The sequence below is a fragment of the Lethenteron reissneri genome, chromosome 24, assembly GCF_015708825.2.
Source record: "Lethenteron reissneri isolate LAM-NWPU_2019-01 chromosome 24, ASM1570882v1, whole genome shotgun sequence".
NCBI classification, from domain to species: domain Eukaryota; kingdom Metazoa; phylum Chordata; class Hyperoartia; order Petromyzontiformes; family Petromyzontidae; genus Lethenteron; species Lethenteron reissneri.
In genome coordinates this window covers 17,067,685-17,091,136 of record NC_083802.1, presented here as the reverse complement: position 1 = coordinate 17,091,136, position 23,452 = coordinate 17,067,685, and the positions used below count along the sequence as shown (strand labels likewise).

The 23,452-nt window shown below is 43.4% G+C and overlaps 2 protein-coding genes across 6 annotated transcripts in view; one reads left to right on the top strand and one right to left on the bottom strand.

Moving 5' to 3' along the window:
* The window catches only part of LRRC49 (leucine rich repeat containing 49), a 63,087-nt gene extending 49,999 nt beyond the window's left edge, over nt 1–13,088 (bottom strand). The window contains exons 1-6 of one of the 3 annotated variants that reach the window (XM_061558512.1): nt 12,714–13,088; nt 8,535–8,609; nt 7,881–8,013; nt 7,503–7,736; nt 6,878–6,983; nt 4,720–4,923 (exon numbers count right to left, since the gene is read on the bottom strand). In XM_061558512.1, coding sequence (XP_061414496.1) covers nt 4,720–4,923; nt 6,878–6,983; nt 7,503–7,736; nt 7,881–8,013; nt 8,535–8,609; nt 12,714–12,755 — 794 coding nt within the window. In that variant the 5' untranslated portion in view covers nt 12,756–13,088. The remainder of the gene's footprint in view (nt 1–4,719; nt 4,924–6,877; nt 6,984–7,502; nt 7,737–7,880; nt 8,014–8,534; nt 8,610–12,713) is intronic. The other 2 variants (XM_061558511.1, XM_061558513.1) reach the window with 2 other exon arrangements.
* A 424-nt stretch (nt 13,089–13,512) lies between these two features.
* GALT (galactose-1-phosphate uridylyltransferase) lies at nt 13,513–20,554 on the top strand. 3 transcript variants are annotated; one of them, XM_061558510.1, is made up of 11 exons: nt 13,513–13,600; nt 15,747–15,916; nt 16,539–16,614; nt 16,704–16,752; nt 17,311–17,440; nt 17,549–17,605; nt 18,035–18,157; nt 18,954–19,086; nt 19,191–19,274; nt 19,641–19,798; nt 20,226–20,554. In XM_061558510.1, exons 2-11 carry the CDS (start codon nt 15,809–15,811, stop codon nt 20,283–20,285), a joined length of 978 nt encoding a protein of 325 aa, XP_061414494.1. In that variant the 5' UTR covers nt 13,513–13,600; nt 15,747–15,808; the 3' UTR covers nt 20,286–20,554. The 3 variants fall into 3 exon arrangements, with proteins under 3 accessions (XP_061414494.1, XP_061414492.1, XP_061414493.1); XM_061558508.1 differs by having other exon boundaries at nt 13,564–13,768; XM_061558509.1 differs by having other exon boundaries at nt 13,564–13,785.
* Nucleotides 20,555–23,452: the final 2,898 nt, after the last annotated feature.

Below are 23,452 nucleotides of genomic sequence, written 5' to 3'. Positions count from 1 at the left end.
AATCACGACGTTTCGGGCGCAACACAAGCGTCCATCATCAGGTGGGAAAACATGGCCTGCTGCTGAGGCAGACTGTTTTAAAAGGTTTGAAATGGGTGTAGCTCAAGGGTCATAAAGAAGTGGCCGGGGCTAGTGATGTTAATGTGAGATAGGAGAGCGGCCTCCTCGACGAGGGCACGGAAGTGGCTATGTTGTCCTTAACTTGTATTTAAGAGCTTGTCTCTTGGAATTTTGCCTCACTTGATACAGTAAATTTAGCTGTGACGGTCCCACCTGATGACGGAGACTTGTGTTGCCTCCGAAACGTCGTGATTTATAATTTTATTTCTATTATTATTTCTATTATTTTATTTTTATTATTTATTTTTACCTACGTGACTTTACCGAAAAAACTAAGAGTATGTTGTCCTTCCTCCGCACCTCTGATTAGCACGGTTGGCTACGTACGGTGCGAAAAAAGTTCAACATACACCTGGTGTTTATTACACAGTGATATTTTATGTTATTTCAAAACAAAGACAAACAAAAAAGCATCATCATGATGATATTCTCTCTGAATTTCATTACAACAATCTTGAGGTACTCTATATTAAAGCTTTGATTGTATATTTAAAAGAGCAGAATGAAACCAATGTCATCTGAACAGAAATCAAGAGGAAAGGCAAGGCACACACACACACTTTCCTCATTAAAATCGACAAAAATGGCTTTGAATAATTTAACATCTGTTCAGTATCTGTGCATGAAAAGGTTTATTATTGAAGCTTTTTTGTGAATGACACGGAAAGGCTACCGAACGACCAAGGCAGCGTGCCAGGCTTCACTCTTGTGAGCAGAACTCAAAGTAGGAAGATTACATTTCGGTAAATGGCTGTGCATTGGTTCCATATGCAAGCCGCTCAACCGCACGAAAAAACAATACAGAGTGTGTCCCAAAGCCATATTCGCGAACGTTATCCCGCAACTGTTGGACACACACGGTAAGGTGCTGACGTGCCATGGGAATGTGTTATGCAGTGTTGTGTATCGTGTTTCAACTTAACAAGAGTATTTTTTTATGTCACTTTATCACGTCTGCAGTTTACGTCAGTGGCGGGGGGGGGGGGGGGGCTTTACACAATTGATTATAGCAACTCTCAACCATTCAGCAACAGCAATGTACAGAGCTAAAGGTCTTTGGTGCCACACATCGCTACACTAAGTTCGTTCATTGGTGTCGTACATTACAATTTGTGTCCTATTTTATTAACAAGGCAAAGGTGGGCCTGCAACTGCCAATTGTGCATAGTTGAGAGTTATCTTAACCATAGGAAATATAAAGTTACTTTTAGCACAATAGCGCACAATCAGGTTTCCTGGTGCTTGGCTCGGACCCTGCTGGAATTAACCCAGCATACCTGAGTGATCAGTATTCACTTGCCATGCAGCATAGCGAGGGTTTGTACGGGCATGTGTTGTACTTAATAGAGCAGGGGAACGTTATACCCCACTGCACTTTATACACACGCACACGTTTTCAAATGCTTTGAAAATAATACGTGTCGAGAAATAAGCACATGGGAATTGAGTTACTTGTTTATTTTACGAATTGGCAATGTAACAATGCAAAGAGAACACATTTACTTGTGCTCTAGCCAAAATACCAAATGTGAAAATAACAAATTAAGTACATCAAAAATAAAATCCCTACCAAACTGTTGTAAGCCAGGCTACTCTGGCAAAGGGAAATTCGTCTGAAAAGGCTCTCACCTGATTGAATAAATCATGTAGTTATGTTGAATGACCTTTAAACAATTAATCTGATCCAGCTGCAATAACCTTCTGTCGTGCGTACATCAGCATTTGAGCAGCATTTGCTTATGCAAAACACAACAGAGCATATTAAGTAAACAAGTTTGTGATTTGGGCTGGGAATTTTCTTCGTGCTCAAGCAATGAACACACTCGACCACTGCTCTCGTCAATGTGTTATCACAAGCTGCAAGTGCAAGTCAATCAATCACATCTGCAAGAGGAAGATTTTTGTTCAAAATTAAATAAGCAATTACCAAAACTGTGTCTTCAGTGCCATGTAAATGCTACAAGATGCGTTACACAATGCGAGCCACTCTTTGGAGTTATTGATCAATTCACTAGCACGGACACTTTTACCGCGTGGAATGTGAGCGATCGTAATACATAGAAACATATAGCCAAGACAGACGCATTGGGTAGTGTTCAGAAAATGCGTCTTGTAATTGGAGCAAAACAGCTATTTTGTGCAATGCAATTATCGAGATAGGTGAGAAAAATGTAGTGAAATACAACACAAGCGGGGTCGTATACATCTCAAATAAAATGATGAATTGAACAGAAACATTTTACCCAATGTGGCTTGGCAAGATGCCGCATTGCTCGCAGCACTGCATTGGGATAATGTCTACAAGGTTCACAAAGTAGTCACTCATAATGTAAAAGTTGCTTCCACCACAGTATTTAATTACATCACTTAATAAAGAGTTTTATTGATGCCAAGAAGAAACGGTTATTGGAGCTGTCACTCATACAGCCCCTGGCACAAAGTCCCAGTCCCAAAATTGCATTGATGCGAAAGATGGCAACTTTTCAGCAAAGGAGACCAACAAGAAGAGCTGCTTTGGACATGGTAGAAGCAAGCTCCAGGGCCACGGGGAGAACGTGACCGGTGATTTCTGGCATGCCCCACACAGAACATTCCAGAATGAACATCTCCAGGAACATAAATCAGCTTCTGTGATCTCCTCCAGTGCATGCCACGGGACAGCTTTTAGAACAGGTGCACTGAGCTCAACAACATCCTCTGTGCGAGATGTTCGGCACAATGGTCCCCAAAACCAGGAGGGGGTGAGCTACAAGTGACCGCTTCTTAAATCTTTATCATGCGAAAAGTACCCCTTGCGAGAGACCTTCAAAGCATTTAAAATCATACGGAGTATGTTTTTTTTACCATCAATACCATTTTCATAGCAGGCAACAGTCTTTAAGGATAATTAAGCTATCAACACTACCTGCTGTTTTATATATATGAATAGTTTCATGCTGTGTAGCTCTTCTCTATCTTGGCTGCTGTAAATTCAACTCAAATCCCAGAGGATATATTTTTTTTAAGTTTGCTATAGTTAACATTTTAGGACCATCATTACAGATGCTGAGTGACTGCAGCTTATAAAACTTAATAATGGTGCTGGAGTGTACATTTCATATCTACGAACGGTGGCAACACATTTGCAGATTCATTCATTCTAAAAAGAAACATATCTTTAGTGCACCATGCATAAAACTAATGCTGCATAGTTAATTTTTCCTGCATTAACCCAATAATAAAAAAAAATTATTTTACTTTTATAAAAAATGCACATCAATTCGGGCCAAGATTAACTTCAAGGCAAACCACAGGTTTCCTTTGTGAATTGCACAGGATATGGTTCCACAGCCATACAATTATCGGCATATTGCATAGCGCTCCCTTGCTACAGTCCTCTGGGAAGTCAGCATGTGCACACATGCATGCATGCATACTCACACGGACAAACACAGTAACCCTCACATACAATGCACGGCCTTACTTTCAGCACACCTAAACATAAGGTCAAAAGCGCTATGGAAATGACACATTGACAGGCATCTGTTAGTCATCTACTGGTGGGTGTACAATATACGGAAAATGCCTTGAACGTACCACATTACAATCAAAGACTTTCTCCGTTTCTTTGAAATACATTTTCAATTTCGACATAACGGGAATCTGTTGAGACAATTGTCGTCATATCGATTATTATAAAAAACAGTTCCGATATTTAAGAACAATGTCTAAATAAGTAAATGTACATCTATAGTCCATGAATGGGCAAAGGCTTCCCCCTAGTGGCAAAAAGTGTTTTCTCACCATTAACTTGCTTGACCAAAAATGTACAATGATTGTGCCCGATCTTGACATATCTCTGAAGCTAAGCAGAGCTAAGCATGGTTAGTACTTGGATGGATGACCACCAGAGTGTGCCGGGTGATGCATGCATGAAGCTGTAGGATACCATGAATACACTCATTCATGGTATTGGCCAAATATTCTGAAAAAGGTTCAAAAGTCTCATCGAGGAATTTATGGACGCATAATTGGCATTACAGTATTACGAAGTTAAAATCTGTAGGTTGCATTCCATATTGTGCACGCATTCACATTCACAGCGATTGCCACACGGAGACCTTTGTTTGGCCTTTTCTCTATTCTATTTAACTTTACTGGGTCACATTTGCATCCCTTAGCTGGTCTTTCTCGCCTGTCAGAATCATCCGTCACAAGCATCGAGGCACGTGTCCAGGTCAGTCGATTAACTTAAATCTCAATGTTACTGGATAAAAGGGTGTCACAATCACACCGAGTTACAAGCGTAAAGCATTAAGACTATCCAGCTGGATGGTGCCGTCATTTGCTTGTGCGACTCCTAATCAGTGTCGTAAGTTTAATTACATAGCTTGCTGTCAATGTTGCCTCTCATCCTCCGGATTGTGCTGCAGTGCCATACCATTGCTTATTTGCGCAGAAAGATACTTTGACTTGACTTGAGGGTGCACAAAGGTGGCTTTGTCTTATTATGCCGTTTGCATTACACGTCATCTTTTTACATGCGTGCTTAAACTTTTGGAGCCGTGACATAAGGTGTCGACGTTGGATCTCTCAACATGGCAACCATGGGGAGGGCACCTGTTTTTGCCGAGCATGAGCACCCGCAGCGAGCGAAGGTTGTAGAGCCCCGAGATCTCCTCCAGCTCGTTGGCGTACAGGTCGAGGAAGACAAGGCGGCGGAGGTGGGACAGGTGCTGCGCTCGGCGGATGAGGTTGTGCTGCAGGCTGAGCAGCCGCAGGTCCTCCTCGCCATCCAGGATGGGGCACATGGTCAGCCCACGGCTGGGAGAAACGAGCACACATCAGTAAAACAGAGCAGCACCATGTATGTATGTGTACGTGTGTGTGTGTGAGGAGCGGTAGAGGAGCGGTTAGCGTGCTGCACTACAAAGCAGGTGACCCTAGTTCAATTTCCACTCATGGCGATCATACGAACTGGTCCTAGGCCTCCCCTTAGTCGACTCAGCCTTAAATAAGTACCTGGTGCAGCGTGTAAACATCACCACTAGGGAGACAAAGGTGGCCGTGCATGGTGTTAGCCACCCACCACCTCGCGTGCCATGCCGGCCCTCATCGGTGCTCGCGAACAGCACTTGCCCAAACAGTCTGTTCAGACTATACGGGGGGGATCTGTCTTGTATGTATGTTGAACCTCTTTCACACCGTACATAGCCAACCGTGCTAATCGGAGGTGCAGGCTCCCGAGTATCGGAAGAAAAAGCGTTACAGATGTCCGCATAAGCGCATCTGAAAGCACACGATGCAGTGACCCCATCTTTGTTCAATGGCTAGCCAACAGCCACGGCGACTGTAGTTAATGTGATGTTTTATGCTCCTTGATGAGATCAGAAAGGTATTGTGTAGTTCATTTGTGTCAAGCACTTAGTGTCTAATGAGCGCGACCCTATAACTAGTGCAAATATAACAACCACAGTCGGCTCTTGTTCTCAAATATTATTTTTGTTACATTCAGCTTGTGCATTGGTTTAAATATAAACCACAAATGGATGGCTACCACTACCAATGCGACGTAATCTAGCATTTATTTAACAAATTATTAAACTCTGTTATTTAGAACTAATGGAAGGCCATTTATATGTAAAGTAACTTTTGAAGGTATCATCTTGGCCTTACATTGTATATCCTTTTGAAAATTCCACTATTTTATTGTTTTATTGTGAAAAGGGCCTCTTACAAAATGTTGTGCTGTTAGAAATGAGATCCATATAATTAATATATCTTAATACTGTGCTCCATACGTAATGGTTGAGGCACATATACTTGTGAAACAAATATGAGGAAGGCATAGAGGGTGGGTAAGTTTGCACTGACACTTGTTACATTATTAATCATGAATGTAAGCATTGGAACATGCAGCAAGAATGTAAACTTGGCAAAAAGTCAAATGTCACGAATATGAAAGATGTAATGTTGATAGTATTTTCTAATTTAGAATGTTGTGTAGTGTAAAACAAAACAAATTTAGAAATGCAAGACTTCATACCTGTGAATATAAATGATACCTTCACGTACAACAATATTTTTTCACGTGCAAATGTAAAGTACTTATATACATATATATAAATGTTAGACGTGTTCGTAAAAACATGTTTTAATTTCCAGTGGTTAACCACTACATGTGCAGAGAGAGATGTTTTCAAAAAAAAAAACATGTGGGACATTCACGATGGCGGTAAAAGTGGTCATCTAAACCATTCGTGTGGGATCGTGGGCATCCACTTCCTTCAAAAGGGCAAGTTCACAGTCCGTCCTTTCTACTTCTAAGGCGTTCACGGTCCAATTGTCAATAAAAGTGTCCTGCGAGTAATTTAAAAAACCCCACATTGCCAGGAAGCCAGTGTTGTCTGCCCTTGGTGGAATTACAGCACCTCCGATCAGCGCGGTTGGCTACGAACAATGCGAAAGACGTTCAACGCACATACACACACGTTCTTAGGAGGATTTGGTCCCTGCCTTAGTAATGTAAAATTTCTACTTCTGACTCTGGGCCAATATAGCTCCACCGAATGAATGCTCATTTTAGCAATTTTTTGCTCTGCTTTTTTGGTCCACAAAGTACATTATACACAAGTTTGAAACCTGTTTTATAAACGTGGTATTACAATTGTTTAATCTATTACGATAAAAGTGCACAAAAGAAACAAATCGAACGTGATTCATGAATACTCTCCACAATTGCAAATGATGTTGTTGTATTGCCTGTTCAGAGATATACCTGTCAAGGTTGAGTCTCTCTGGGTTGTATGCTCTTTCCTCCACTGTCCGGTACACAATGGGAATTCCAGGCGCGGTGGAAGATTCGGTGAAGATCACACGGTCTCCTAGGAAATGCACATAAAGCATCACCCATGCAGTAGTGCTGAAGTTAAAAGTGTGCAACTACACACAGAGCTTCGTTTGCTCTAAGCCTCTCAGAGGCCCCTGCAGCATCCCCAAAATATTTCCTTCATGGCTGTGGCAAAGTTGCTAACAAAAATCGATTTGTCCTGTGGATAAGCAGAGATGCTGTCAAGAAGAGGAGACTAGAAGCATGTCTGTAATTTAGTGTGAAAACACTTAAAACATCTCAACATACTTTGAACAACTTTTACAAAAACTAACAAGGTTACTGTTTGGACAGCAACAAGAAGTACTTCTAGAGTGTTTGCTTTACCTATTATTTTTTTTGCAACATTGCACATCACAAAACAAATCAGTTTCTTATTTCTAGAGAGCATACATTTACACATTTTATTCATAATTACCTAACATTTTAAATAATTTGGTTCGCCTATACCCTGTTCTGTTTTTGTTCAAGTGATGTACTTGGGCAGGCGTAGTATTTCGTTGAGGGCTTAAACCTGGCAAGTAGGGCATGCTGGCCTGGCTGCTGTTTGCCTTGGCAGAGCCTGCGCGCTGTGCACCGTGCCGCGACGTGGAGCCCGGGCCCTGGGCCAGTCGGTTGTCAGGAAACACGGCAAAGGTGCTGTGGGCCTCCGTGGGCCTGTGAAGTAACGTGTGATGCGCCGGTACCGACAGGTCGGCCACAAAAGCCGTGGCCGGCACACGCACCTTGCCACGGGACAATCGGCCGTCTGTTGAAAGGACACGGTACATGAGGATGGTAAAAAAATCAACAAGCAATGCGAGCTTCGTATTTTACACAAGAGGCAATCAAGTATCCTCAAGCGGCTCGTGTCACGTGCAGGGATGGGCATGTGGCATGCCAGGTGTCTAACCGAGCTTGTAGGGCTGGTGCTGGGTTTCTCTAATCAGCAGCTGCCCATCTGTAGTTGCGCATCGGCCATAGAAGAGCTGGCTCTCCGGGACTTTTGACCCTGCCTGCGGGTCCTTGTTTACCCTGTACTCAGACTGTGTCACAGAAATGAACGCTCACTTAGTAACCAGGAAAAACACTCAAACACGGCAAACATCGCAGGCCACTTGTTTGTGAATTTACGTTGTCAAATGTCAATTTATAAAATGTAAATATTGCCACATGGCAAAGTTTAAAGCAGTATTCATAGCTTCAATTAAACACTGCCACAGAAGAGACATTAATAACCATGTTAATTCACTGAACATTGATTCAAGCATATGAAAATAACCAACAATTTCTGTAAAGAAATAAACGAACAAAATATTGAACTCTTTAAATAAAAATTAAATAGTTTTGGTTCAATAGCCTATGTGCTTCTTGGACTATTTCAGAGCAGCATTTAAACATGTTTATTATATGTTACGCCTAAGTCTCAATGTAGGCGTATAAAGAGTGTTTTTTATTATCATAAGAGTTTCTGTAATTACAGAAAACACTACTTGCAGATGTATTCAGTAACATGCATGTCTATAATGTTTCAAAATTGAACAGCACTGCATTGAAGTGAACATACCTGCTGTTTACTTGGAGAAGACAGCCTGTCACTAATCAGGGTCTTGGGTATTATCTGTAGGCCATAGATGTTCACCTAGAGATAACACAACATTGTTAAGCGTTGCAAAATCAAACATCTACAAGTTGGTACAATTCTATAGAGCTACACATACTCTTGGGGCAGATAGATATCCAAAAAAATGGTTATGTGCTACAATGTGCATCTGATGAATGTGGTGATGAAACTATAGTACGGTCAATTTTCAAGCTGGCTGGAGAATGCAATGGAGCTTGAGTTTCAAACAAATGCATGCCAATGTGGAATACATTTACAAGCCAAGGTGTCCAGGGAAAACTTACAATCCGTTCCATTTTCTCTGGCAACTAAATGCCTAACGGCCAGGCTGTTTATTTTGTTGCCAAATACCTTACATAAGCAAAAGTGTGGCCCTTTCAAATAAAATATTTCAACGACCATTTGTTTTTATTCACCATTGTTTGAAGTCACCAGTACAGTGTATCCATTTTTTAAAATGTCCGACCATGTCCATCCAGTGTTTGCTGAGCTGCATTGGCTTCCAGTTGCCAAACAAATACATAAGGTCGCACTCATTACACACAAAGTGCTTGCCGCAAATGAACCACACGACCTTGCTGATCTCATCATGGAGCATAACCCATCATGCAAACTCTGGTCATCCTCGCAACAGCTTTTAGCGAACCATAGAACAATGACGGTCACTGCATTTCACTATTTCAGATGCACTTTGGCGGCCATCTGGAATACTCTTCCTTCCAATATTACAAAGCCACTGGAGCTATGCACTTTTAAATCTTGATTGAAAACTCATTTTTTTAGAACTGCGTTTTGCATTTAGTTTGTTGTCGCTCCCCAGCACGTCCGATGAGCACGATTGGCTACGTACGGTGTGAAAGAAGTTCAACATACATACATGTCAAAATGTGAGGCTAAAGAAATTCCTTCATACACCTTTTGGGCCTCTTGGGCTTTGTAGTGAAATATGTTCAAGCAACCCACATTACTGATACATCGTGGATGGGGTGGGGGGCCTTGACTATAGGCTACATAATTTATCATTATTATGCTGATGAAAATGTTATCACCATAAATGCTCTAAGCAAACACAACTTGTGGATTGCAGAGCCTAGACCTGCCAACTCAGATCCTCGTTTTGAGGACATCCCTACTGTTTTGGCCACATGGCCACAAGCCGGTACAGCTCCTACATCGATTGTTTCTTCCACCGTTTACAGTCGACAGGATAGTGTTTGTTGGGGGGGGAGGGGGTGTGGAGGAGATAAAGCAATGCTCCTGCACTACAGAGAATACTATTGTCTCAACTGCTCATGTTGAATGCTCAACATGAGCAACTTTGCCCGCGGCAGCTGTCATTGTAACGTCAGCCAACATGGCATAAATGTCACATTTACTTTGGGCACTGCTTGTGTATACAGAAGTGGTGTGTGCAATGCTGTAAAAATTGGCTTTATAAAGTGTCAACAAATAAATCCGTCAAAGAATACTCTAGCATCACAACAGTGGCAGCATTGATACGCACGCAACGTATTAACGCAGTGGTATGTAGCTTTTTTTCAAACAACGCAGAAGACGAAATTACCTGGAATGCGTGTGTTATAGGGTACAGACTGCAAATCTTGGCGAGGCAGCAGAGGGAAGTGCAGGGAACGTATCCCCCTGGTTTACATGGGGGACGCGTTCCCGAAAGGTACGACGAATGTCGAAACATGAGTCGAGGGCGATTTACAGGTGAGGTGGACGGGAAGGCTGATAAAGGGCGGATGATGCAGTCAGCGACGCACGTGTGGCTCAAGACGACACAAATCAGGTAGCGGTGTTAACGAAGTGACAACGTATTTGCGTAAAAAAGATGTAAGACTGCTTCCCACATTTATGCCCCCCTCCTTCACCATCCCACACTGGGCAGCGTGATGAAATATGCTCAAATAACCCCCTCGCAGAACTGGCAACGACGTGGGGAACCTCTCATCCAGCAGTGGATTAGAGTGTACCGTATTTAAGTAATATATTGTAACACGAATGTCAAGCTATACTGCGCCGACCACTGCACATGACCAATGCCCTGATTGTACAAGGTCCGAACTGGTGACCAAGATAAGGGACACCCACAACACTCATGGGGGAGTCAGTGAATTCTACACGAACAAAACGTTGGGAAGACGTCACTGCAGACTTGCACTTCATTCATTTCAGCCGGACTGCGTGGGGCAAGCTCCTCCGGAACCGAGGTGCCTCAAACACAACAGAGGACGACAAATTTTGACTTAAAACTGTCGTGACTGCAGGAATTCATATTCTTGGTTCTTTCGGTAAAGTCACGTAGATAGAAAATAAAAATAATAAAATTTAATATATTTTTTAAATATTTGTATTAATTAAAAGCAAAAATATGTTTTACTTTTTATTTTCTATACGTGACTTTACTGAAAGAACCAAGAATAAGAGGACAACATGACCAAAAAAAACTTGGATGGCAGTAGTTGCCCACATTCTGTCCTGCTCAAAGGCACCGATGGATAAGCTCACCAAAATAAGCGATCCCCAAAACAACTCACCAGCGCGTTGAGTTAAACTACCGCAAGCAAAAGCTCGTAAAACTAAACTGCTTGATGAACATTTCGATTTAAAGCTTTCGTGACTGCAGGGATTCATCTTCTTGGTTTTTTCGGTAAAGTCACGTAGAAGGGAAGTAATAAAAGAATAAAAATAAAACATAATGTTTTATTAAATAAAACAATGTTTATTTTTAAAAATCAAACATGTTTTATTTTTATTATTTTATTACTTCCCTTCTACGTGACTTTACCGAAAAAAACATGTTTATTTTTAAAATAAAACATTATGTTTTATTTTTATTATTTTATTACTTCCCTTCTACGTGACTTTACCGAAAAAACCAAGAAGATGCTTGATGAACAATTCAACAAGGCAATGTACACCATAACCGAAACGCCGAAACTGACAGCAAACCCCCGGCTACTTTGCTTGTTCTTAGCGAGAATTATGCCACCAAATACTCGCAGGCATATGCAAACTGCAATAGAGTTGACACGTTTTATTGCCAACAACAAGCTATCCGTCAACCAAGACCTCATCAATGTCCCCTCGCCATAACCATAACTAGCATCTGTGTTGACTGCGGCCATGCAACCCAAAATTTCGACCAAATAGCGAGCCACTGGAGTTTGCGCTCATTCGTCGGAGAAATACCAAAACTACACGAACTCTCTCCTGAAGCATCTCTCTCTCGTCGTGGCTACCAGCACACCTCGACATTGGCATTTAAACTCATGCGCGAGAATAGAATTGGTCGAAGTGATGGATGGATGTGTACAGACGCTGTACAATATCGTCTTGTTAATGTTGTGCTCTGTCGCCGAGTATTGCTCGAAGTTGTGTTGCCCCGGTGTTGTTATTCGCCTCCTAGTGTGACATGTGTGGATGTACAGCACACGACGTCTGAACGCAACGGCATCTCATGTTGCCGTTGTCGTGTAGCCCAACGTTGGGTCATGTGTCTCTTTGTGCTGTGTCGCCTTGTTGTGTCCTCATGTTGCACTCACTGCCTTGTGTTCATTACGTTGAATAGCCTAGAGTTTGTCCCCGTGTGTTGACCAGCGCTCTTTGCTTAAGTTGCCTCATCTTGTTGCCAAGTCTTCTTGCCTCGTGTCGCCTTGAAGCGCTGTTCTGTTTTATCGTGCAGTATTGCCTTACGTTGCTTCCTATGTTGCCTGAACGAATGTTACCTTGTGTCGGCGTGTGTTGTTGCAGTGTTATGTAATTTGGTACTGCATTGTGTTACCATGCGCTGCCTCATGCTGTACAGCCTGGTGTCTAATGTTGCTTTGTGTCACTTCGTATCGTTTTGTGCTGCTGCATTGTGTTGTATCCCATTAGTTCATCGTGTATGCCCAATTTTACTTGTTTAATTGAGCGATAACTCAACAAACGGGGGGGGAGATAGTCCAATTTGCACGAGTAACCTGGGGTCACCAACGTGACGTGTCGCCTTGTGCTGCCCCTTATGCTGTCGTCTCTAGCAAATCTGTCGTTGCCTTTGTCACCGCTGCACTATTGTGATTGCCTCCCGCTGTTGTGGTGTCCCGTTGTGTCTCGGTTGCGTCGTCCCCCACGTACCGTGCTGGGCACCACGCGAGCCCTCATCTTATTTTGATTCATCTTCCCCGACGCAGTCCCGCGGCCGCCGAGCAGGGAAAAAATGCAACACGGCCGCTCGCATTCAACGCCTCACCCGGTAGAAGAAAGCAAAAATAATACCGACCGGCGACATCAGTACGGTTGCAAGCGCACAGCCGCAAAAACGATGATAATGTATCGCTGTAGTAAAACAACATATGGGTTGTCAAAGAATAACAACCCCCCCACCACCACCGCAGCAATAAAAATATAATAAAATAAGAGAATAAAGCAGCGAGCAGCCGCCGCGCACGCGCTTTCAGCTTCCGGTGCGACGCCGAACGCTTCCGCGTTGCCAGGGGCAACGGCGAACTTCACTTCCGTAAACAATCCGCTCCGCCCGCCCACGTGACCGTCGTCGGCTGTCATTGGAGTTCGAGTGTCGGCCCCCCCACCCACCGCCCCCACCGCCAACCCCCACCCACCGCCCCCACCGCGCCCACCGCCCCCCCACCCACTGCCAACCCCCACCCACCGCCCCCACCGCCAACCCCCACCCACCGCCACCCCTCCACCCACCGCCCCCAGCTCCACCCCCCCACCCACCGCCACCGCCCCCACCGCCCTCACCGCCACCCCCCACCCACCGCCCCCACCGCCCTCACCGCCACCCCCCACCCACCGCCCCCACCGCCCCCACCGCCACCCCTCCACCTACCGCCCCCACTACCATCCCCCTACCGCCCCTACCCACCGCCCCCAGCGCCACCCCCCACCCACCGCCCCCACCGCCCCCACCGCCACCCCCCCCACCCACCGCCCCGCGAACTCGACCGACCAATGAGACGCCATCCCGGAAGTCCGTGCGGGCGTTCCGGGTGGCAGCGGTGAGCACGTGCCGCTTTCACTGCGCCGTTTACGGGACGACTATTCCACACTCGCCGTTAAAAGGGTTTTTTTTTTTATCCTTTTTAATTTTCATTTCGAATATTCGGTGCTTTGCTTTAGTTCTCAGATGGCCGAAGCAGCTTCAAGTAACCAATTTGACCCCTGCGGTAAGGTTACGGCACTCGTAAGTGACACTGCACTGGACCGCTATGTTGGCTGCACTTCCTACTCGATTTGAGTCTTATTCGCGTGCTGTAATTGATTAAAACAAACATGTCATTAGCATGTTATTGATGTAAGTCGACAGCTGCGATAGGCTATCTTAGACACCGGCTGGTAGACTTAACAATAGCTTGGGGATCTAGCATAAGAAACATGTGTGAGTGGGGTGTTATAATTATAATACTTTGATTGATGCTCCTGCTGTTGTGGAGTGACTCATGCAGCCAGCTAGGGCTGCAGGGTTTTGGTAGTACATGTTGTTTATGTAATTTATTGTGAAAATTCCGTCACAGTTCCTATGATCACTGTTTCATTGCTTTCATGGCTTTATTTTGGTGATTTTGAAAAGTTTATTCGTTTAGCCATGTTTGTTTGTTGTAGTACGGAGTAAGACTGATGGCCTTAATATAAGTTGTCTTGTGGTTGTTGTTGTTGTTTGACTTGCATCCCACCAGGATTTTTGCACACAGCGTTGGTGTACGGTGTTTTTTCTGCAATATTTTGCTGTCTTTTCTTGGATTTTCTGTTTTCACTTAGTCACATATTCACTTTAAGATGTTTTCTTGTTCATGTTTTTTGTTTGTTGCGGGTGCACCCGATTCAAGAGCCGAATGACTCACAGGGCTACACCTAATAAATGAACTTGAACTTATCAACACCATTGATTAGACGAGATAGAGTTCGTAGATTTTAATACTGTACTTTGAATGACCAATCCTAAACAAGAAGGCGAGGCTGCAACTTGGCTGTTATTTTATTGGGAGCAAAGTTAATTTCGGCATGCAATACAGTTTTATGGTACTGCAACTCCTCTAAGACGAATACCAATGTTTTTAATTAACTTAGAATTGCATTGCTTACGACAGTATTTAGGTGCGTAAACGATTGCAATTGACTGTCGACGTCGTTTCATGGGGCGTGAACTTATATTGCTGTGTAATGTGTGAACGTATGATTGATCCTTATGGCGGTACCTCGGGGTAACCAATAATAATATAAAATCACCGAGGCAATTTAATATCTTATTTAAGCGACACTATTTTTGTCCAGGGGGTGTACTCAACTCCGCGACTGGGGTACCAATCAATCCGAAATCGGTGCCACTCCGCGATGTCGAAACGCATCGAGGACGATTGCGCCGAAACCCTGAACGCTCGTACGCACCGTAGTGGTGGTGCATCGTGTACAGCTCGTCGAGATGAGTCGATAGCCGCATCGCCGACCATCAACAGACTAAGAATGACTGCATCACGGACATTATGCGCCATAAAGTTGAATTCAATGATCTGAGAAGCTCTTTTGAATGACCTTTCCGCGTGACAGCACAAAGACATCACGTGACCTTGCACGCCCGTAAATACTTCTTATACGATCCACATAACCGATCAACATGGTAGGAGGCTCAATGATTAACATTGCAATTCGCCTTACTGCAAAGAGCTACGATATAGAGAACACGAGTTGCTGTAACTATGCAAAAAGGGTTCTCAAAAAATAATTGGTCTAACATCTCAAATACAGAATGCTGCATTGTCCTTAGTCTCAATGGGGATTTATATAAATATACTGTACACGTTTTGATTTACCTCAATACATGGTATACATGTGTGTGGAGCCGGTGGTTCAATAAGTCTACACCTCAATCCTAGCAACGGTTTGATTTCTTGTAAAGCACAACATCGGTGGAAAGTGGAATCTGCCACTCTGCTGACCCCTTCCTAGATGTTATTCAGCCTTGAATAAGATGTTATTCAGCCTTGAATAAGATGTTATTCAGCCTTGAATAACATCTGGCAAGACAAAGACAGCCGGGTGTGGTGCTGACCACACTAACTCTGTCAAGCAAAATTGCCTCGCGTAATAGGTGCTCGCCAACACTACTTCGTGATCTTCCATGTGCCTGTGTGTGTGCGCATGCAACAGAGCACCAGCATATCCGCTACAACCCGCTGCGGGACGAGTGGGTGTTGGTGTCCGCGCACCGCATGCTGCGGCCGTGGCAGGGTCAGGTAGAGCAGGTGGCAGAGAGCGAGGTGCCACGCAGGGACCCGGCGAACCCGCTCTGCCCGGGCGCCATCCGTGCTCTCGGACAGGTGATCTACCTGGGCCCAGTACACCTGGATGCACTTCGCTTATCCCCACACTTGCCCCAATGGAAACGCGGCTTTGCAGAGTTTGAACTTTTTTGTTGCCGTCGCATAGGTTAACCTCTAATTGCAATTCAGTGTTGTCATTTTCTAGATTTGAAGTTTTCGTGACTGCAATAAAATAAAAATAACTAAATATTTAGTTATTTTATGTTATATTTTATTATTTCTTATTTTTATTTTCACCTACGTTACTTTACCGAAAGAACCAAAGAGTATGTTGTCATTTTGTCTCGTTTTAGTGCTTCGTTGTGGGCAGCAGAGGGCAGTGTAGAGGAAAAATTCAATGTGCTGTACCTCATTGCTAAAACTGCTGTGCTCCCCCCACTAACCCACACTGACCATAATGGTGTTATGTATGTTCATATAACCCCCGCTACTAACACGGCATGGACAGGCCCTCATCCAGCAGTTTAATCACTACCACTGGTCTGAAGCAGACCCACATGAGTTTTTCAGTTCGCAAACACATCACAGTTCACCATCCCTCATTGATAGTCCACTGGCATGTATATGGGTGTAAGTTGCCTTGTTTAAAGTGTGCGCTTTTATTATTGCTTTCTCACAGGTAAACCCTGAATATGAAGGCACTTTCACGTTTGATAATGATTTCCCAGCCTTGCAGCCTGATGCTCCGAGCCCAGGTAAGGATCAAGCATTTTAAGCACGGCATTTTGTATGTTATATTGCAGACACATCCATTAATACTTGCACCACACCTTGTGTTCCACAGGCCCAAGTGAGCACCCACTGTTTAGGACAGAGGCTGCCAGAGGCAATTGGTAAGACTTGTAAATTTCACCACAACGTACGGTGCGACAGAAGTTCAATATACAACATTAGCCCTGGAATTTTGTGTTTTAAAATACTACTAAGACAAACTAGGAGATTGTTTGCTTGCCTTCTTTTAGACGAAGTATTTTGTATGTCATGTCATACTCTATACACCCATCTCTGGCCGTCTATGTGAGATCCAGCTTGTGTCTTTGTCAGACATGGTGTGGCTGAGATGCTTGGTCTCATCATGTTTGTTTTAATGTTGAATAAAACTCCACAAATAAACGTTGGGCATGTGGCTTGGTTCCTCTCGGTTGACCCTGCCCACCAGATTCTCTGTGCTCAAGTTCCTCATGGGTGGAAAGTGAGGCTGAGGGTTTATCAGATCGACCGTTAATATAGAGACTTGGGGATATGAAAGAAGCTTACTTTGGGGACTTTTCAAGGAGGGACCCGAGGGGTTGGCATCGGATGATGCATGCTGCTGCGTGCTGTCTCAATGCCATAATTGCCACTGATCACTAATTAACATTGGTGATATTTCTTCTGAATGAACTCCACAGTAAGGTTATGTGCTTCCACCCGTGGTCTGATATCACATTGCCACTGATGTCCGTTCCTGAGATCCGCGCAGTGATTGACAAGTGGGCAGACATCGTTACAGAACTTGGATCGCAATTTCAGTGGGTACAGGTAAGCACTGCCACGTGGCCCTTCCAGACTCTACTATGTTAAAATAAAATGCAACTTTGTCAATTTAGTTCAAGAAACAGCAACGTAAAATGTTTGTTTCTTTTGTAGATTTTTGAAAACAAAGGAGCTGTAATGGGATGCTCCAACCCTCACCCTCATTGTCAGGTATCAAACATTGCTATTTAATTTGCTAATAAATTCATGATTATCAATGTATCACATTAATATATACATTATATTTCGAAATAAAGCTTTCGTGACTGCAGGGATTCATATTCTTGGTTATTTCGGTAAAGTCACTGTAGAAGGGAAATAATAAAATAATAAAAATAAAACAATAAAATTCTCACGACGTTTCGATTGCAACACAAGCAATCATCATCAGGTGTGACTTTACCGAAAGAACCAAGAATATGTACATTATAATTACATTTAATTATTCTGGCCCTATTCCTGGCATGACTAATATTAATGTTTGCTTGTTATTGATACTGGCTGTTGATCAGCATCACTAAAATTGTCACCAAACAGTTTTTGGCATGTGTAATATTTTGATACGAATACCTTAATTTGCAGTGAACCTGTGGTGTGCAGGTGTGGGCGAGCTCCTTTCTGCCCAATGAGGCACGTATAGCAGACAGGACTCAGAAAGACTACTACAATACCAACGGAGTTCCAATGCTCCTACAGTATGCACAGATGGAGGCCGAGAAGAAGGTAGGAACAGCTCTGTGTTGTAAGTGTTCAAAGAACGCTTCTTTTTGACAGGTTTAAAACATTACATGTTTAGGATCAAATAGATCCAGGGTGGACAGGAAAAGTTGGAATGTTCTTTGAAACACACATCTAGTTAAACAAATGCTTGTTGGGGCTTGAGAACACGTGTTGGTTTTTAGAGTCTTATGAGAATACCATGACACACATAGGTATTGCTGAATGAAGATCAGGATTGAAAACACACAACCACACCCAACAGCCAACCTCCCCTTTAGTAAAATACTCAATCATATTCCTTCATGCTATAAGCACACAAGAGTTTAACACGTAGGCTTTCATGACCAATATCCATAATAGAGGTTTTTGGGTTAGATCGCGTAAATATATAAATGTGTCGTTAAAACCCGCCACCACCTGACACAGCCAACTAGTAAGGGTTGTCACGTAAACAGAACGTGCCAATTCGTCACTAGTACAGCACACCGGTGTGTTGGAGAGCCAAGCCACAACATTTACAAACTGAGTACGACGTTTCGCCTAATGAAGCTAGTTGTAAATACTGGCGAAACGTCACTCAGGTTGTAAATGTTGTGGTTTGGCTCTCCAACACACCGGTGTGCTGTACTAGTGACGAATTGGCACGTTCTGTTTACGTGACAACACTTACTAGTTGGCTGTGTCGGGTGGTGGCGGGTTTTAACGACATTTATATATTTACGCGATCTAACCCAAAAACCTCTATTATAGCACACAAGCGGTCCGACCTTGCAGCTATTAATACTGTGGATCATCACAGGAGCGTGTGGTGGTGGAGAACTCAGACTGGCTGGCAGTGGTGCCATACTGGGCCACGTGGCCCTTCCAGACTCTGCTGCTACCGCGCAGACACGTCCAGCGTTTAACCGACCTCACCGCATCGGAGAGGGACAGTAAGGCTTGGCGCATGCACCATTGACACAAATGTCCTATGCCACTTCATTCAAGCAATTTTATCTACGCCCTGGCTGATGATGTTTCTGCTTGTCCCTATAAGGTTTGGCAGATATCATGAAGCGGCTTTTGACGAAGTATGACAACCTCTTTGAGATTTCCTTCCCGTACTCAATGGGATGGCATGGTGAGATAGTTTTACTGTATTTGAACGTATGCATTTACAAAGCAGCACGCTTTTTAACAAACATTTCAGTTTACAATTGAAATTCTGAGTCAATACAGAGCTAATAAAATAGTTATTCTGGCCTTGTGTTACCCTTACAAGTGGTGAATTAGGGACAGCGTCATGTGTATGTACAACTGTCTTGCATCATCATTGAAGATACAATGCTACATTGATCCTATTGGTCTTCTTTTAATGGCCAAATATTCAAATGTTAATTGAAAAAACAGATAGAGTGTATCTAAACAGGTAGGAATTATTGTATGTCAGGTAACAAACCCAACATCTTAGGTTGACGAATATATGTTTTCAAACCCGTGGTGACAGGGGCACCGACGGGAGAGTGGCTGACTGAGGGCAACTGCGACCACTGGCAATTGCACGCGCACTACTACCCTCCCCTACTGCGTTCTGCCTCCATCCGCAAGTTCATGGTTGGATACGAAATGCTGGCTCAGGCACAGAGAGATCTCACTCCTGAGCAGGTATGTGTGCCACCGAATGCACAAGACACATTAGAACGATTATTCTTCAAGTCAAGCATTACAATTATTTGTAGATGAAATTTGGCATGAAACTTAATATTTATTGTTTGCAATACAATATCGCTTTGACGCAGGCTGAAAATATAATTGCATTCATGATCATGAGCAAAAATTGCTTTTAGTTAAAAAATAATATGAACAATGCGAATTGTCCAAATTGGCTTAAAAATCCAAAATTGGTGAAATATGTTTATCTTTTTATCCTCCTACAATATTTTTAATATACTCTTTCAAGAAATACAGTTATGTCAAGATCTCTGATGAATGGCCATTGACATAAAAGACCATACATGCAAGTGGCTTGTGGAAGCCTTTTATACTTTCAAGTCTTATTGACACACGTCCACCCTTACTGCATCTTTCACAGGCAGCTGAACGGCTCAGGAGCCTGCCGAAGGAGCACTACAAGATGAAGAAAGTGCCTTGAAAACCCCATTTCGCTATTCCTACCCAGGCCATGTGGCTTTAATCTTCAAAAAAATCACCCTTTCTGAAAGCGTAATTGAAGCGCTATACAAATATACTGACGGTGCTGACTGAATAAAAATAAAAATAAAAATCAGATTTTTTTTTGTTCTTTGGACATGTCAGGAGTAAATCATGAGATTGTTATATCGTATACATGTACGCATTTATTTCTCCAATTCAACTTTCAAATAATCTAATAAAGCTATGAACCACTTTGGTGAAAGTGTACCTCCTTGGCTGACTGGCGTATTATTGTATTAGGTATATGTATTTTCATATGTATTATTGCCATTTTGTGTAACAAATTCTTGTGTCGCCGATCCATTTTTGTCGTAGTTGTTTTCCCTATTTATATTATTTCGGCCTAGATTTGTGAGAGCTTGAATGAATGCATTAAATTCCACCGAATCAAAAGAATAATGGTATTTGTTGATATTCAGTCTAAAATACCTACCCTCAACCCAGCTTATGTGGTTGGGTGATGCATTTAATAAAATGCTTTTGATATATCAAATTCTTTAAGCTTCGTTTTATCAGCCTTTTTTAATAGAATGCATGCACAAATAACAAGCTCCCCTAGCCAGTTGTTAAATGTGGGTCAGGTTAAAAAATGAAAAACATCAGTGGTTACATCGCAAGAACGAGAAATGGCAACGGGTTGGAGAGACCTTCATCCAGCAGTGGATACATCGTAGTTGACGATTTTAGTTAATTTGTAATCACGCATAACAGTGTAGATGCACAATACTACATTGATTTATTGTATACAGTATTTAATTGCATCCAAAATACAAGAAGGAAACGTGGAATACTGGAAATGTGCCCAGTCAAACTGGAACAAAAGCACAAATCACACTTGTGTATGTGGCAACAAAGATTCAGACTTACCCAGTTGTTCACCGGAGCAAAAGAGCATGGGTAATTGCAGATGTTAATGCTGACGTGTGGATAACATTTAAAAGACTCAGAATATAGGCGACGTGAACTCCCTGTCTGCCACTGCTGTTTTGCACTTGCTGCACAGAGTGCATAGAGCCAAGGGTTTGGAGAATAAAGGCAGAGGACGAGCTTAATACACTGCCTTCTCTTTATACTCTGGTTTTACCTTATTAAATTTGGAGCCAATCGGCGTCCAGCAATTTCCGTGACTTTTTTTTAAACCAAGAGGCTCTAGAAAGCTACTTGTTTACCGATTAAACACCCGCAGCAAGCTCGCCTGTCCATTGTCGCTTTTGTTCAGCAGCTGAGCAGCTGAGAATGCTTCCTCAAGCACCTCACTGCTGCTTTTTTTATATTCCGACATTTCTGATGCAATGATTGGTTTTGACATTTAATTGCCTATTTAAATAACAATTTGAGTACTCATTATTTTTCATCCGTGGCTTTACCTGCAAATACACGTTTATGAAAGTGTATTTTATGTACCGTATACGATAACTATTACAGTAGAGTGTTGAGAAACAAATGTGGAGATTCGCAGTCAGGTTTCTGCAAATGTCTTCGTGTTTATTAAAAGTGTACCAAGATTATCAATAACTTGTTCTAAAATGCCAAAAATATATCTGTTCCTGTTTAACTTCCTGTAAAAAATACGCAATTTTCAAGCAAAAAAAGTTTTTGACAGGGCTCGTATCTCAGCCAGTGGTGTAAATTTCACATTTCATTCATATTCATTGGACGGAGGTGGCCGTTGATTAATAGATTTACGAGATTTATATTTGCAATATTCTACAGTACCCTTTAAACGCAACAACACATGCGTCAAGTGCAAACATATGTAGTGACATAGAATCGGTCACGTAGCAGCATAGCGCTGGCTGCTGGCAGGGAAGGGGACCTTCAGCTTGCAGCAGCCCTGACTGACAGCAGGTCACGTGATAGACCAGAGAGTGATGTGGGGGAAAGTTTATGGAAGGGACACGTCGAGAGCCCGCTAGTCGGTTCCAGAAGGGGGGCGTGGCTGGGGTGGAGCCAGGCCACGCTGACAGTATAAGAGGGGTCCCGGGAGGGGAGCTCAGGGCTGTTGTTTGGAGTGGGATCCCCGTTGTTGCTGTTGAAGATCGTCGCCATTGTCGCTGTCGTCTCGTCGCCTTCGTCGCTGTCGTCTTCACCTGATATAGCGCTGCTAGACGGTAGTTGGCTGTCTCGGTTCAGCGCCGTCAGTGTCAGATGGCTAGTGTTGTGTATAGGCTAGTAACTTACGTAGAGTTGTGTATAAACAAGGGGGATAAGAGTGTGTACCAGCGTAGGGCGTGTATTGTGCAAATAGTGCTCGGCTAAATAAAAGAACTGCCTCCAAGAATTTGCGTCTCCAAGTAAGTCACTACACATGTAGTGGGTCCCACGGAGGCAGACACTTGAAACTTTGAGGCAACACGTTTATTATACACCCCAACAGGGTAACTACATAAACTACATAAACACTCGGGATAACTATGTGGTAATCTACCACAGAGCTAGACCTCAACAAGGTCACTATAGAAACGGGTCAGGTCAGTAAAGTACTGCCTGACCCACGATGTCAAATATGACGACCGAAGCAGACCAAAGACTGTCGCACGGCGGTTTGATTCCAGAAGACAGCCGAGAACGCTCCCAGGACTGCCCCTTTATCCTCCTGAGCGTGGCCTCGCTCCACCCTCGGCCACGCCCCCTTCGGGATCTTCCCAGAAGGTTCTGGGACCTTACATCACCTATCCCTTTGGTCCCCTTCTGGCCCCCGCCCTTATCCTCTGCAGGTCACGTGCCCTCTTGGGTTCACCGAGACTGTCACATATGCCATACGTACTCTGGTGACAGAGAGGGGCTCTAAGATGCACAGTTACACTCTTCACTCAGTAGCTGGCGCAACGCCATAGTGACTCAATATACGTCACTACACATGTAATGCAATAATCATACGGTATCGTAGTACGAGTTTAGTTGACGTGACAAATGTCAACATTCACTTTTATTTTCTCTTGGTGTCAACATACATGCATTTGTACGGTGGACACCCTTGCAAACGAGATATTCCAGCTCAGAGCCGGCCCAGCCACTAAGCGACCCTTGCAATTGCAAAGGGCCCCGTGGCCAGCAAAGGGCCCCCTAGAGTCACTACTAGCTAGTGGGTGAAAAAAATCATAC